The 12,177-nt window shown below is 34.1% G+C and overlaps 1 protein-coding gene across 1 annotated transcript in view; it reads left to right on the forward strand.

The window, feature by feature from the left end:
• The first annotated feature begins 617 nt into the window (after positions 1-617).
• The window catches only part of LOC146166362 (uncharacterized), a 30,910-nt gene continuing 19,350 nt past the window's right edge, over positions 618-12,177 (forward strand). Inside the window, exons 1-3 of the mRNA XM_083383888.1 lie at positions 618-704; positions 2,041-2,200; positions 10,243-11,601. Coding sequence (XP_083240014.1) covers positions 648-704; positions 2,041-2,200; positions 10,243-11,601 — 1,576 coding nt within the window. The 5' untranslated portion in view covers positions 618-647. The remainder of the gene's footprint in view (positions 705-2,040; positions 2,201-10,242; positions 11,602-12,177) is intronic.

The raw sequence follows: 12,177 nt of genomic DNA on the forward strand, positions 1-12,177 counted from the left end.
TATGAAGAAAACTGCCTGTTTATGCTGATCAGTGTGGCTATAAAAAGGGCATGAGTTTTAATAAATTGTGTTGAGGGGTCGCATCCCCAAAAATGTCCCCTGCTGTACATGAATAGTATATTTATGATAATGTCCAACCTTTGTGAAGTTCAACTGAACAATGGTACACATATCAAATATCAATAAGATTAACTCAGATTTGCAAGCATTTTGGCTTGTATAAGCACTGCCTTGCAAAGCATTAGAACTTCAATAGAATCCTGTATAATTTTGTATTACGTTTGCTTTGTTGCTTGGCTTTAAGTGCTGAACTAAAACCCAACATTCATCATAGCACCAACTTATGTTAAAAAGCTGTTAAACAATTTAATTGTTGTTATAGCTGTTCAATTGTACAACTGAAAAGGCATGTAACTTTATATTTAAAAAAAATCTATTTCTATATGGCTTTGTATTTAAAACCTTTTAACTTCACTGCATTTTACACCAAATGTAGTATTCTACGATTTTGGTGGTTGGCCTTTTATTCAATGAAGATGACTGGTGTAGACTTTTTTTGGTTTATTTAGGGTTGTAAGTGGTAATTTATTTGCTGTAGGTTGTTTCATTAAGTTGCTTTTGCTTAGGGTTTGCATGAAAGAAATAGAATGGCCGATAATCAAGAAGAAGGCAACGGAGCTCCAGATGTTCAGAACATTGACTTGGTGAGTTTAACAATTGCATAATTTGTGAACACACATTCATCTATAAAGTAACAATCGTTAAAGCGGAATTATTAATAGTACCATGGTACCAAGATAATAGACATAATAAATAGGCAATAAAAAAAATGATGGAATAAAACCTAAACGACATAATTTGACCGACACAGTTTGTGGGCCGCCACATTTACCGGACTGATTTTCCATGTTTGGGGTTGGGTTTGGGAAATAGGTTGGGTTAAAAATTGGCTTCGGGTTAGAGTTATTGGTGGAGTTAGTGATGAAGTTAGGGTTTGGTAAAAGATTGCTTAAATTTTTTCTAGTGGTTTGAGTTTAATTCTGACAAAATTCGGTTTTATTTCAAGCTATGTGTTATTCCTGCGTTGATGTTATTTTAACTTCTGTCTTATTGCTGGAATTCCCTAATTTGCCGACCGGGACACTCCAATATAAAACAATGGTTAGAGCAGGGGTTTAAACATATTATGTTTTGGAAAGGTTAAACATGTTATTTTCTGAAAAGGCACTTTGCAGTGCTGTTTGCATGCAACGCAATCTTGTATGGCTTATAAAATGTGACAAATTGCTTGGGTCGCGAGATTTTACCGAACTGATTTTTTTTCAAAAATGGGTCGCCTTTAAAAGGTGTTGGGAACCCCTAATCTATATCATAGAAGCATTTTGTTCATATTAATATCAACATGCTCAGTGAAAAGGATGGTTAGTTGTAAAACTGTAAAATTGTGCAAAATATATTTGATATCTGTGACTTTCGTTTAGCCAAACAAAATGTGTGCACTGTGCAACCGTTTAGTTAGCGCTAGTGTTAGTGATATAAAAATAATCTTAATGATGTGGTAGTGATTTAACGGTTGTACTTTCTTAAGGTGATATAAGATGCGCGTTGAATCATTTGACCTGCCCTAATAGAGTGTGTTGAGATATTTGTCATGTTTGTTTAACTAATGTGTCAGTAATTTGGAAGCACCCGGGTTGTATTGTTCAACTAAAACCTAGCTACTGGCCTCAGATATTGCATTATCTATATTGTGGTTTTATCAGCTGATTTTGTACAATTATTGCAAAATAACTTTGTCGAATTTCTGGGTAGTTTGACCCCTATTATAAACCTACACACCTACATTTGGCATCTCTCGGTTCATGTAATCACTTGTAACTAAAAAAGTAATAAGACAAAATGCAAAACAAAAGTTGATTTTTCACAGCTGCGACAGACACTTTTATTGCATCAAGTGCAACAGATCCTAACTCTATTTTGTTGCAATAATTGATGTTCAGCTCAATGGTAGAATTATATTTTTGTTTGTGGCATTGTTAGAACCAACTGAAAGTGGAAAACCTTTTCCTCGGTGCTCAAGTTCAACAACAAATCACTCAGGAAACTCACGAGCATCATGTGCATAACATACAAGCTGAACATGTTCACATTCATCTTCCACCAGGCAACGTCCAAGCAGATGACAACATCACTGAAGCAGGTTTGTGGATAAAACTTGAATATTTTACTTGATTTAAACTTTAATAATTCATTTTCGTTTTCTGAAATATGCCTGTTACGTGTTTATCAACGCGTTAAACAATGTCTTACTAGTGACTTATTTGTGTGATTACAAGCAATGTGCGCAATTTTCCTCACAACATTCTGGATCTATCTGCATTTTGGGAAATGCCCCTTTATCGCCAAATTTGTTTCTTTTAACAAAACAACTGTTTTTCTGATATCACTGTAAAATTTTGCTATGATTAACCCAAACTACAGAATTATTTTATTTGCTGGGTCATTTACTGAATTACCAAGTAAAACTAGACGGGGTTACGATTGTTGAATATTTTCAGGTGTTAGTTTTGCACAGTGGCGTATCCAGGGGTGGGGGTTCGGACCCCCCTTTTCATAAGTCATTATTGATTTTTGTTCTTTTTTGTCAGGGTTTAACTCACCGTTCGAAGCTGCGTGGTTTTTCGATGTAATTGGGTCATGCGTCTTAATAGCAATAAACCAAGCAGTCTTTGTAATTCATCGGGCCCGCTGCCTCTTCGACAAACTATACACGAGTCCATTTCAAATGCTTTTTGACTATTTTAACTACGTAAGTGCGAGAATAGTATAACAGCATTTGGTTTGTTTACGTTTTGCAGCGCTAAGATTAAGTTCAATTTATAGACAAATTAGTGCATTGTCTAATTTTAGATGTAAAACTGTTTTTCAACAAGTCTAATTTTCCATTTTAAGCTTTTTTGGAAGTTCTTGGTATATAAAAAAAAATGGGTTCCTAAATATTTGCAGACTTAAGCAATTTAGCTTGATACATGGAGAATTGTTTCTCTTTAATAGCCCCTAAAGGCCTCTAACACTTATCCAAATGCAATTTTGACCCAAAAATGGTAGGAAACAAACTTTTTCTTCCATTTTTACTTAATTTATTGCATTTAAATGTACATTTGCGTTTTTGCGGGTGTCTAAAAACCCCCTCTAGTGATCAAATTTCAAAATGTTGTAACTTCCTAACGGATTGAATTTTTGCAGTTTTTATTTGCAAACATATTTTTTTGATCCATATTTTGCACAACGTAAATATCATGAAAATCTGGGACGGGTGGTTACAAAATTTCAATTTTTGTGATGATTTGATATGAAAATGCTGCCAAATCAAAGATGATTTGATATGAAACGCTGCCAAGTGCTTCGCGGACAAACAGAAAACCTATTCAAAAATATTAGACATATATTTTTTAACATTTATTTTTTAATTTATTTTTTTTTTTTGTGTGTGTGTAAATCTAGGTGTTAATTTAAACTTCTCATCTTACTACACATGTGTAGCCACAGTTCTCTGGAATTGTGTATAACTTAAGCATAATCAATCTCTGGTGATATTTAATTCAGGCATTACTTATTAGAAAACAAACTGGGGTGGCATGCTAAAGCTGTTTTCATTTCATGTAAATTGACGTTGGTGAATAAAAGTTTGGAGACCACAGGGCTATAGTAATGTTTTGAGCAGCTTGGCTAGCTATTCAGGGTTGCCAGAAAGTCTTTCAATATTTAAATGTTTTTAATTGTTGCATAATTATTAAATGAAAGGATGTTTTTCCAAAAGCATTAGAATAATCTTTGAATTTATTTGTGCATTAAAGAATCTTTGAACACTATTTTTACTTGAATGTCTAGTGTCTACTTAGCCCAGGGGCGGGTAACTTCTCCAGTCTGCGGGACGATGTGGGAAAATGATCCACCTTTTATCATGTAAGACCGGAAACCGCTCAAAATCAAGGGCCGGGTCCGGCAACGGGCCGTATGTTGCGCCCTGATGTAGATATTAAGTCCAGTGTATTACTTTTGTGTTTAACTACGGGAAGGTAAAGGGGTGATAAAATATAGTTATTTAAGAAAATTTATAAAGTTGATTCAAAATTAATAAAGGTTATTTGATAATGTGCAAGGAAATTGTGAAATCTGTGCACTTTGCATTTTACGTTAGCCACCCGTCCCATATTCACTGTCAACACCCGGTTTTAAGTTAAAGTTATTGCGTTATTCAGAGTTGATCGCTCAAAAAGAAAATAAGTGCTAAAGCATCTGCTCAGTACCTAAGAATCAACCTTAACCCAGCGAAGTAATATATAGAGTCATTCACAAAAGGCCATTCCATGCTTAATTTAAAGGGGCGGAACCCATGTTTCTTGAGTTTCTTTATATCTTAAACAGTTAAAGATCTCAAAGAAAAAAAAGATTGCAACAATTTTGAGCATTCTGTGATGAGCGGTTCCGAAGATATGACGTTTTAAAATATTAGGGGTGCTGGTTTTAAAAATGATGCTTAAAACACTATGTGGTTATTTTTTTTATATGAAAATTGCATTTGAAGTTTTATGACTTCCGAAGACTTTCCTGAAGCTCTCTGCATTTTTTTTCAATTTTTATGTTGGCAAAATAATCTTTAGACAACATAGTATTTGGACTTTGTAAAGTGGTTCTTGGTATTTTACAATTAGTAATTGGTTAAGTTTCAAATTTGAGCCTCTTGTAATACAATAAAAAAGTGACCAAACTTTAAAATGCGTTAATACGCGGACTTTTGCAACTTTACATACAACTATAGTACAGACATACAATAACACATTGGCTGAAATATTTCTATTCAACAGATTGTATAAAGTTCTAGAAAAACCAATACATAGAAGTAACTAGACGGGGTTGCGGTTGTTGTATATTTTGTCATAGGGTATTTTTCAGGGCCTTATTTTCATGGGTGATTCAATAATTGGGTCATTATAAATAGAGTTCTACCAGGTTATATTTGTAGTATTACATATTATACTTTGGTTTATTCGTTTTACGCTTTACATTAAGTTGTACTTTCTCTTCTTATTTCTGCAAGCAAAAACAAATATGGGCCGAAAATTTCCTGCCTTCACTTCTGACGTAGATGCAAATTTTTTTACAATATAAAAATGCCTATTGATTTAACCCCCTCCCCCCAAACCAAATAAAAAAAAACTTATTTCTTATTTCCCCCTTATTAATAAAAAAAATGCAATCCATTAAAAACCAAAGATAAACGATAAACAAAACTAGCATTCGCCACCCGGGAGTAAATATTTCATTAACAAAACAATATTTTAAATTTTTTTTTCAAACGCCCTTCAAAAAATGCTACCCCAACCCTTGGGCAAAAACCACAAAAATCTACAACCTTCTTCATCATCTTTTTTTATCTAAACTCAAATTAACTTTTTGGATTAATTTTCCACAAAAGCACCCGATTCACAAAAGCACCCGAAATGTTGGGTTGTTTAGGCCTGAAAAACAAACAAGTGATTCGTAGTATTATTTTTATGGTTTACATAAATAGCTTATTGGCGAACACTACAAAAGGGAGATATTGCTAGATATTACTGTCGCTAAGTAGGCGTAGAAAGCTTCAAATAACTTAAAGTCACACTTTTTATAGCGAAAAATAAAACCCGCTCATAATTTTGAACGTAAAAACCCAATTTACATAATAAATATAAATTTTAAAGATGAAAGCCGAATATGTTAAGTTTTAAACTTTAACTTTATGAGTACCAGATTATAGACCCTCAAAACTATTTGAGGCGCAATTAACAATATCCGTTTTTAAACAAGAACAATGAAAATGTTAAAAACAATTAAAAAAAACATTTTCGCGCTAAAAACACTTAACTTAAGATGCTTGTTTGCGATCTGTTTCGCGTGACAACAGCAAGTTTCTTAAAGTTTAAAACGTTATGACGTTTCCAGAGATTATGTAAAAAATATGGCAACCCTAGTAAATAGTATTCCACGACAGATTTTGTTTTGTTTACTCGTGAATATAAAATCATTATATCATCTTCGTTGTATAAACAGATGACTGATTTTACCAATATATATATATTTTCAAAAAATTAAACAAAAATTTTCAAAAAATACATTTCCTTCTTAAAACTGTGAGATTTTTGTCTAGAATTCATTAGACTGTTTCTTACCGTATTCCGTATTTGTTTATTAAGATAAAAATTTAGAATGCGCACACAATTTCAAGATTACGTTATACATTTCGATGCACTGGTTATACTGCGAAATATAAATGCTTATTGAAACATATTAAACAGTTTCCATAAATGCATATGACATCCGATGGCCAGGGAGACTTTTAGGTTTTGTCTGTATTTGTTTGGCATACTGGCTTCTGGCGTTTTAAAGCAAAATACAACGCTTTGACGTAATCTGTTTCGCTGCAATCAAGGTGCCCCTTTGTCACTTATTAGCGCGAGACAGCCTCCACAACATTTTCCATTCAACCTATTATGGCTATCGAAATTATAGTCCGAACAGCTGTACCAAATATTAAAGTTGTACCAAACTTATAATGGATCTTGCCCAATATTCGACTTTTAACACAACTCATGCCAGCCTTTGCGTTTTAAATGATAATCCTGGTAATGGAGATTGTAATGTTTCTTTGAAGTGTGTGTTTTGGCTAAAAGTGAAAATATTTTGCTCTGTGCATTAATAAAACATTTAGTGCAAGTTCCACTTAATATATTGCGGCAAACTCCTTTAGTTCTTTTGAAACAGGAAACAAAATTTCAAAAACCACAAAACATTTGTGGCGTTATATTAAAAGACTGATTTCGTTTTATAATTGCCCATTATATTCTACCATTGCAAGCGAAAAGTTTTCCAGTTTTTGTGTAATTATTTTTCCAGTTAAATTTTAAAATTGTAATTCTTCCTAATCCTTGCGAATAATTATATTTTTATGGTAGTGAAGCAATAAATAAACGTTGTTGGGCAATCGCAAGCGCGTAAAAGGTTCCGGTTCTGATTAAGCGTAGCCTAATTCGGTTTGATTATTATGTTTCGCTATTCATTACGTATTTTTGTTCCCATGAGGTGCATTGGAGGTCACTAGAACCACATCACTGCAGTTTGTATGCGACAATAAACAGAAATAATCTATAACTTACCGTAGTACGTGTTTTTTAGAGTGATGTTATACGTTTCAAAGAATTGATTATATTATGGTTTGCGTAATGCATTAATGATAAAAATAAAAATACACATATCGAAAGGCTTATAAAAACATAATGGACAGTTTTTCGTAATGGCAAAAGCCGATGGCAAGGAAGATGTTTAGGTTTCGGCTGTAAATATTGACACTTGTGTCTGGCGTTTCAAAATAGAATGTACTCCCTTGGAGGAATCTGTTTCGCTGCTTTAACAGTGCCCCTTTGTCGCGTATTAACGCGAGACAGTCGGTATAACCGGTGCCGTTTTAACCAGATCCTTTTTTAGGAAATATTGCCACCGCTAGGTAGGAGTACAGAGCTAAAACCAATTTTACGATGACGTCATATTTTGTTTCCAATTTCTACCCCCAGCTGAAGGCCCCTAGGTAAATAGACTTCAAAACCCTTAAAGGCTCATTTACATATACGCCTCCATCTTGTATGGACATTTGAAGTCTCTCCAAATTATAGTTTTCCTGTAAAACTCTGGACAAAAAACGGTCTGAAACAAACCAAAAAAAACATAAAAGAATTCAAGCAAAAACAAGATATGTCCCGAAAATAAATTTTCGGCCCATATAATAAGACAAAGTATTTGTTACCTATGTTTGATAATAGGGTGTAGGTCATACCACTGCCTGTTACTTGTCAGGTTTCAATTTACACATTATGTCCTAAAATTGATTATAGCAAATACCATTGTATCAAAGCTAATAAAACCAGGGAGATGGATCGGATGGCCGCATAAATTTGACCAGAGCACATAGTTGCTATTTTAGATTATTTTCATCTAAATTTAAATGTTTTGGTATAATTCTAGATGTAATATTCTACAATTTACAAGATAAATATCTGTTTTAGATTACTATTATTTTAGTTTTCGCTGATAAGAATTGCCTTAATTTTACAAAAATATGACAACTGGATACATTTTTTAATTAATTTTATAAATTTCAAATTTTCACCAATTGAAAATTTATGAACTAGGTATAAACAAATTTCGAATAAATGGTTTTGTTTCATGAAATAAAAAGAAGAATATAAAGGCAAAATTTTTCAACGGTGTCCTTTCGGCCCCAGGGGGGCATAGAGAAGCCCCAGGGGTCAACAGGCATGTTGTATTTTAATTTTTAGCCAGTTAACCCATTTTGTTTTGGTTTGCGTTTTGTCCAGAGATGTTTTTAGAATTCGTGGGCAAAGGGATCACAAAGTGTTTAGCGCTAATGGAAGGTAGCCACGACACTTATAAGGTTAAGAACCACTGGTCTAAGGCATCAAGCAAGACCCTTTAAGCAACTTTATCTGGCAATATGCCAAATGATATTTTTATTTTGTACAAATATATTCATTAATTACTTTCTAGAATTCCTGTAAACTATCCAGCTATTTCTAAATATAATTTCTTTAAATTCAAGATATTAACTGTTGAAAAATTATTACTATACAAGCACCTATTACGTTCTCATCCACTTGAAATCATACCTATCCAACATAGAGAGTCATATTGACGAACCCATTAATTTACTTTGTCAAAGTTAGACAAGCCATAAAAATTAACCACTTTGGTGCTACTATAGCTGGGGTCTAAAATTATGTATTGTCATCTGGTTTGTCTGGGGCCGAAGCGATATACTAATAATAGGATCTTGTTTTAAAAAAAGTATTTCCATGGTTAAACCATTTTGCTAGCTCCTTTTATGTTGCTTTAAGTATTTTGCTGGAGTCTTGGTACTTGGCTATTTCCACCAATGCTAATTTTACAGTAATAAAAAACATTGTACAATACAGTATTTGATTGAAATGTGAGCATTTTTTTAATAAGTCTTTAACAGGGTCACCTACTCCATCACTAGGAGATATTTGTAGCTTAGAAGATCTAATCTGCTTTGATGTCAAACAGCTCTACACATAGTTGCATTTCTGCTTTTAAATTTACCCAGTATGTCATGGAATACAGATCTACACATAACAAAATATCTGAAAAGTTTTGTACATTGTCTCATTGTTTGCACTTCTTTTTCTGGAATCTTATACAAAATGTTGAATAGAATTATTTAAGCCAATTTGTTATTGTAGTTATGTCTGTACAATAGTTGTATGTAAAGCTGCAAAAGTCAGTGTATTAACGCATTTTCAAGTTTGGTCACTTTTTATTTTATTACAAGAGCCTTAAATTTGAAACTTAACCAATTACTAATTGTAAAATACCAAGAACCACTTTACAAAGTCCAAATACTATGTTGTCTAAAGATTATTTTGCTAACATAAAAAAAATGCAGAGAAGCTTCGGAAAACTCTTTGGAAGTCATAAAACTTAAAATGCAATTTTCATATAGAAGAAATGCCACATAGTTGTTTAAGCATCATTTTTGAAACCAGCACCCCAATAAATTGGGGAATAGCATTTTACTACAGGCTTCTGCTGCAAAATAAAGCCTCCAGTTAGATAAAAGCACTCAAGCGGAACCAAAAAAATATCTATTTCCACCTAGTGGTCAAATATTTCAAAACGTCATGTCTTTGTAACCACTCATCACAGAACGCTCAAATTTGTTGCAATCTTATTTTTTCTTTGAGGTTTTTAATTGTTTAAAATATAAAAAAAATCTGAGAACATGGGTGGACAAATTTTGAAAAACTTTAAATTAAAGATGGAATGAGCCAAAATAATTTAAGGCCTTGCATACATGCACCTCTCCAAAAGCCTAATTTAAGCATTGTAAATAAAGATATTGCTGGGCTGATTATACTTATTGTGTGTTACCTCCCACACTTATTTTTGCAGCTCTAAAATACCTTTCTTCGAGGGTGTTACTTTACCAAAAGCTAATGTTAATACTTTGTTCATATTGCGTCCAATAAGATAAGTTTATGTTTAAGGCAACTAAAGCTAAAGGTGGTATTAATTTGTTCAACCGATGACGTTGATGTCTGCTAAGAGATAAAACTCGAACATCAACCCAAATAAACATGTAACCTATTTCACAAATAAACTCTGTTTTAGATTCCACCTCCGGCGATATTTCACTTGAAATCATAAAGGAAGATCTCAAGAGACCACAGCAAGAAGTTGTTTCGCTCGGGCTAAACTACGAGCAGGAAAACTTTCCCCGTGTTCATCCAGTTCTAAGGACAGAGGAAAACTTTTATCGAGGTTCATCAGGTAAAACTGGAAATTATAAGCCTTCCACACAACAAAGGTATGTCAATTCTGGTTCAAAAGAAGTCAGTTATGAGCAATTGCATGATAGTGTAGTACCTCATCGCTACACAGCCTTAGTTGGGGCTCCTGGTTCTGGAAAATCAACTATAGCCAGACGACTGTCGAACACCTCGTCCATAATCTGGATTCTCCTGTTGTGCATGAACATGCACTATGGGTCAGAAAAAGTCACTCTAAGGCAGGTTGTGGTTGATTATGCGTACCCATGGTTAAGCGAAAGAAAACGAAACGCCATATTTGCAGCAATGATGGAGTCCCCAGAGAAATTTGGTATCATACTTGATGGTTATGATCAGGCAACTTGGTCACTTGATAATGTAAAGCCTAGAAATGCGTCATACGATACTCCCATGTTAGTTGAAGAGGTAGTTGCTAATTTATGCACCGGAAAATTCTTTCCAGGCATTTCTATAGTTTTGACTTCCAGACCACATTCTATAGTCACTCTCCATGAATTACTTCGCCCTAAGGAAATTGTTTTGGTACATGAGTTTACACCAGTCGACATGAAAATACTGTTCTTTGCCTTCGCTAAAAATGAAGCCCAGAGAATATGGAAAAGCTTTACCAAACTCGCACCTGTGTTACTTGACCTTTGTCTTACCCCAATCATGCTTCAATTGATCCTTTTGGCTGCTTTGGGCACAGATAATCCCATCGAACTTTGTAACATCACTCAGATTTTCATAGTTTTACTTGAAAACTTGAGACGCTCAGAACATGCCAAGGGTCATGACATCAACTTAATCAAAGTCAAACTTACAAAAATTGCTTACAACGCTACAAAGAATTCAACTGTCATTATGACCTATCCACAAATGGCTGAGCAAGGTTTAAGTGATGTCATAGTCCAGGATATTATAATCGCAGTACCTGGGTATTCTCACTTTAACCAGAAACTTTTCGACGGGGACAAAAAGTTTTATTTTTCGCATCAGTTACTTCAAGAATTTTATACCGCTGTCCATATTAGCCAGAACATAAGTTTAGATGAGTTTAGTCTAATTGTTGATGAACTGGTCGCTCGTCCTCACTGGGCGATGGTGAGAAGATTCGGATGTGGACTTCTACTCGGAGATAACTTCACAGTTCCAGAATCCGACGAATCCTCCAGTGATGCAGAATCCGATAAAAGAAAAGGTATGTACACCATTTCTAACCGTGATTTCTTAGATTATATTTTGGTTTGGTGACATGAGCAAAGTACACCGTGTAGTACAAACTACTTCGCTAGTATGAAATGTATTGTATCGATATGTAAGGCGCTTTTTTACCTAAAATCGTTAAAAGCGCCGTTTTTCGTCTCATGTTTGGTCGACTGTAAACGCAGGATGTTTTTCTCTTTCGCCTTTTGTTATTTGTTCTGGTTTAGCATTCGACAATTGACAACGCAAAGTCAAGCCTTCTTACTTATCGTCAAAAACGTCGAGTTAGGCGCAGCTAGTGCTGTTCGCGCTAATATCTGGTGTTGGTGTAACCATGGCATTTAATGATTGTTACCGCAAAATTATTTTCTATAACCATATCGTAAGACCACATGTTTAGTGTATAATTGACACATCTTATTTTTCTATCACTTTGCTGACTTTGGCAAACAGCTCGGCGCAGATATTGTGCTAATCGTGGCATAATAACACCCGGGAAAAACGAGACAATTTTATCTCTTTGTTTGTTTCGGTTCGTTTGGTTGGAAATGTAAATCAAATTTGTTTCATT

This window comes from Ascidiella aspersa, chromosome 1 (genome assembly GCF_963924565.1).
Source record: "Ascidiella aspersa chromosome 1, kaAscAspe10.2, whole genome shotgun sequence".
Lineage (NCBI taxonomy): Eukaryota > Metazoa > Chordata > Ascidiacea > Phlebobranchia > Ascidiidae > Ascidiella > Ascidiella aspersa.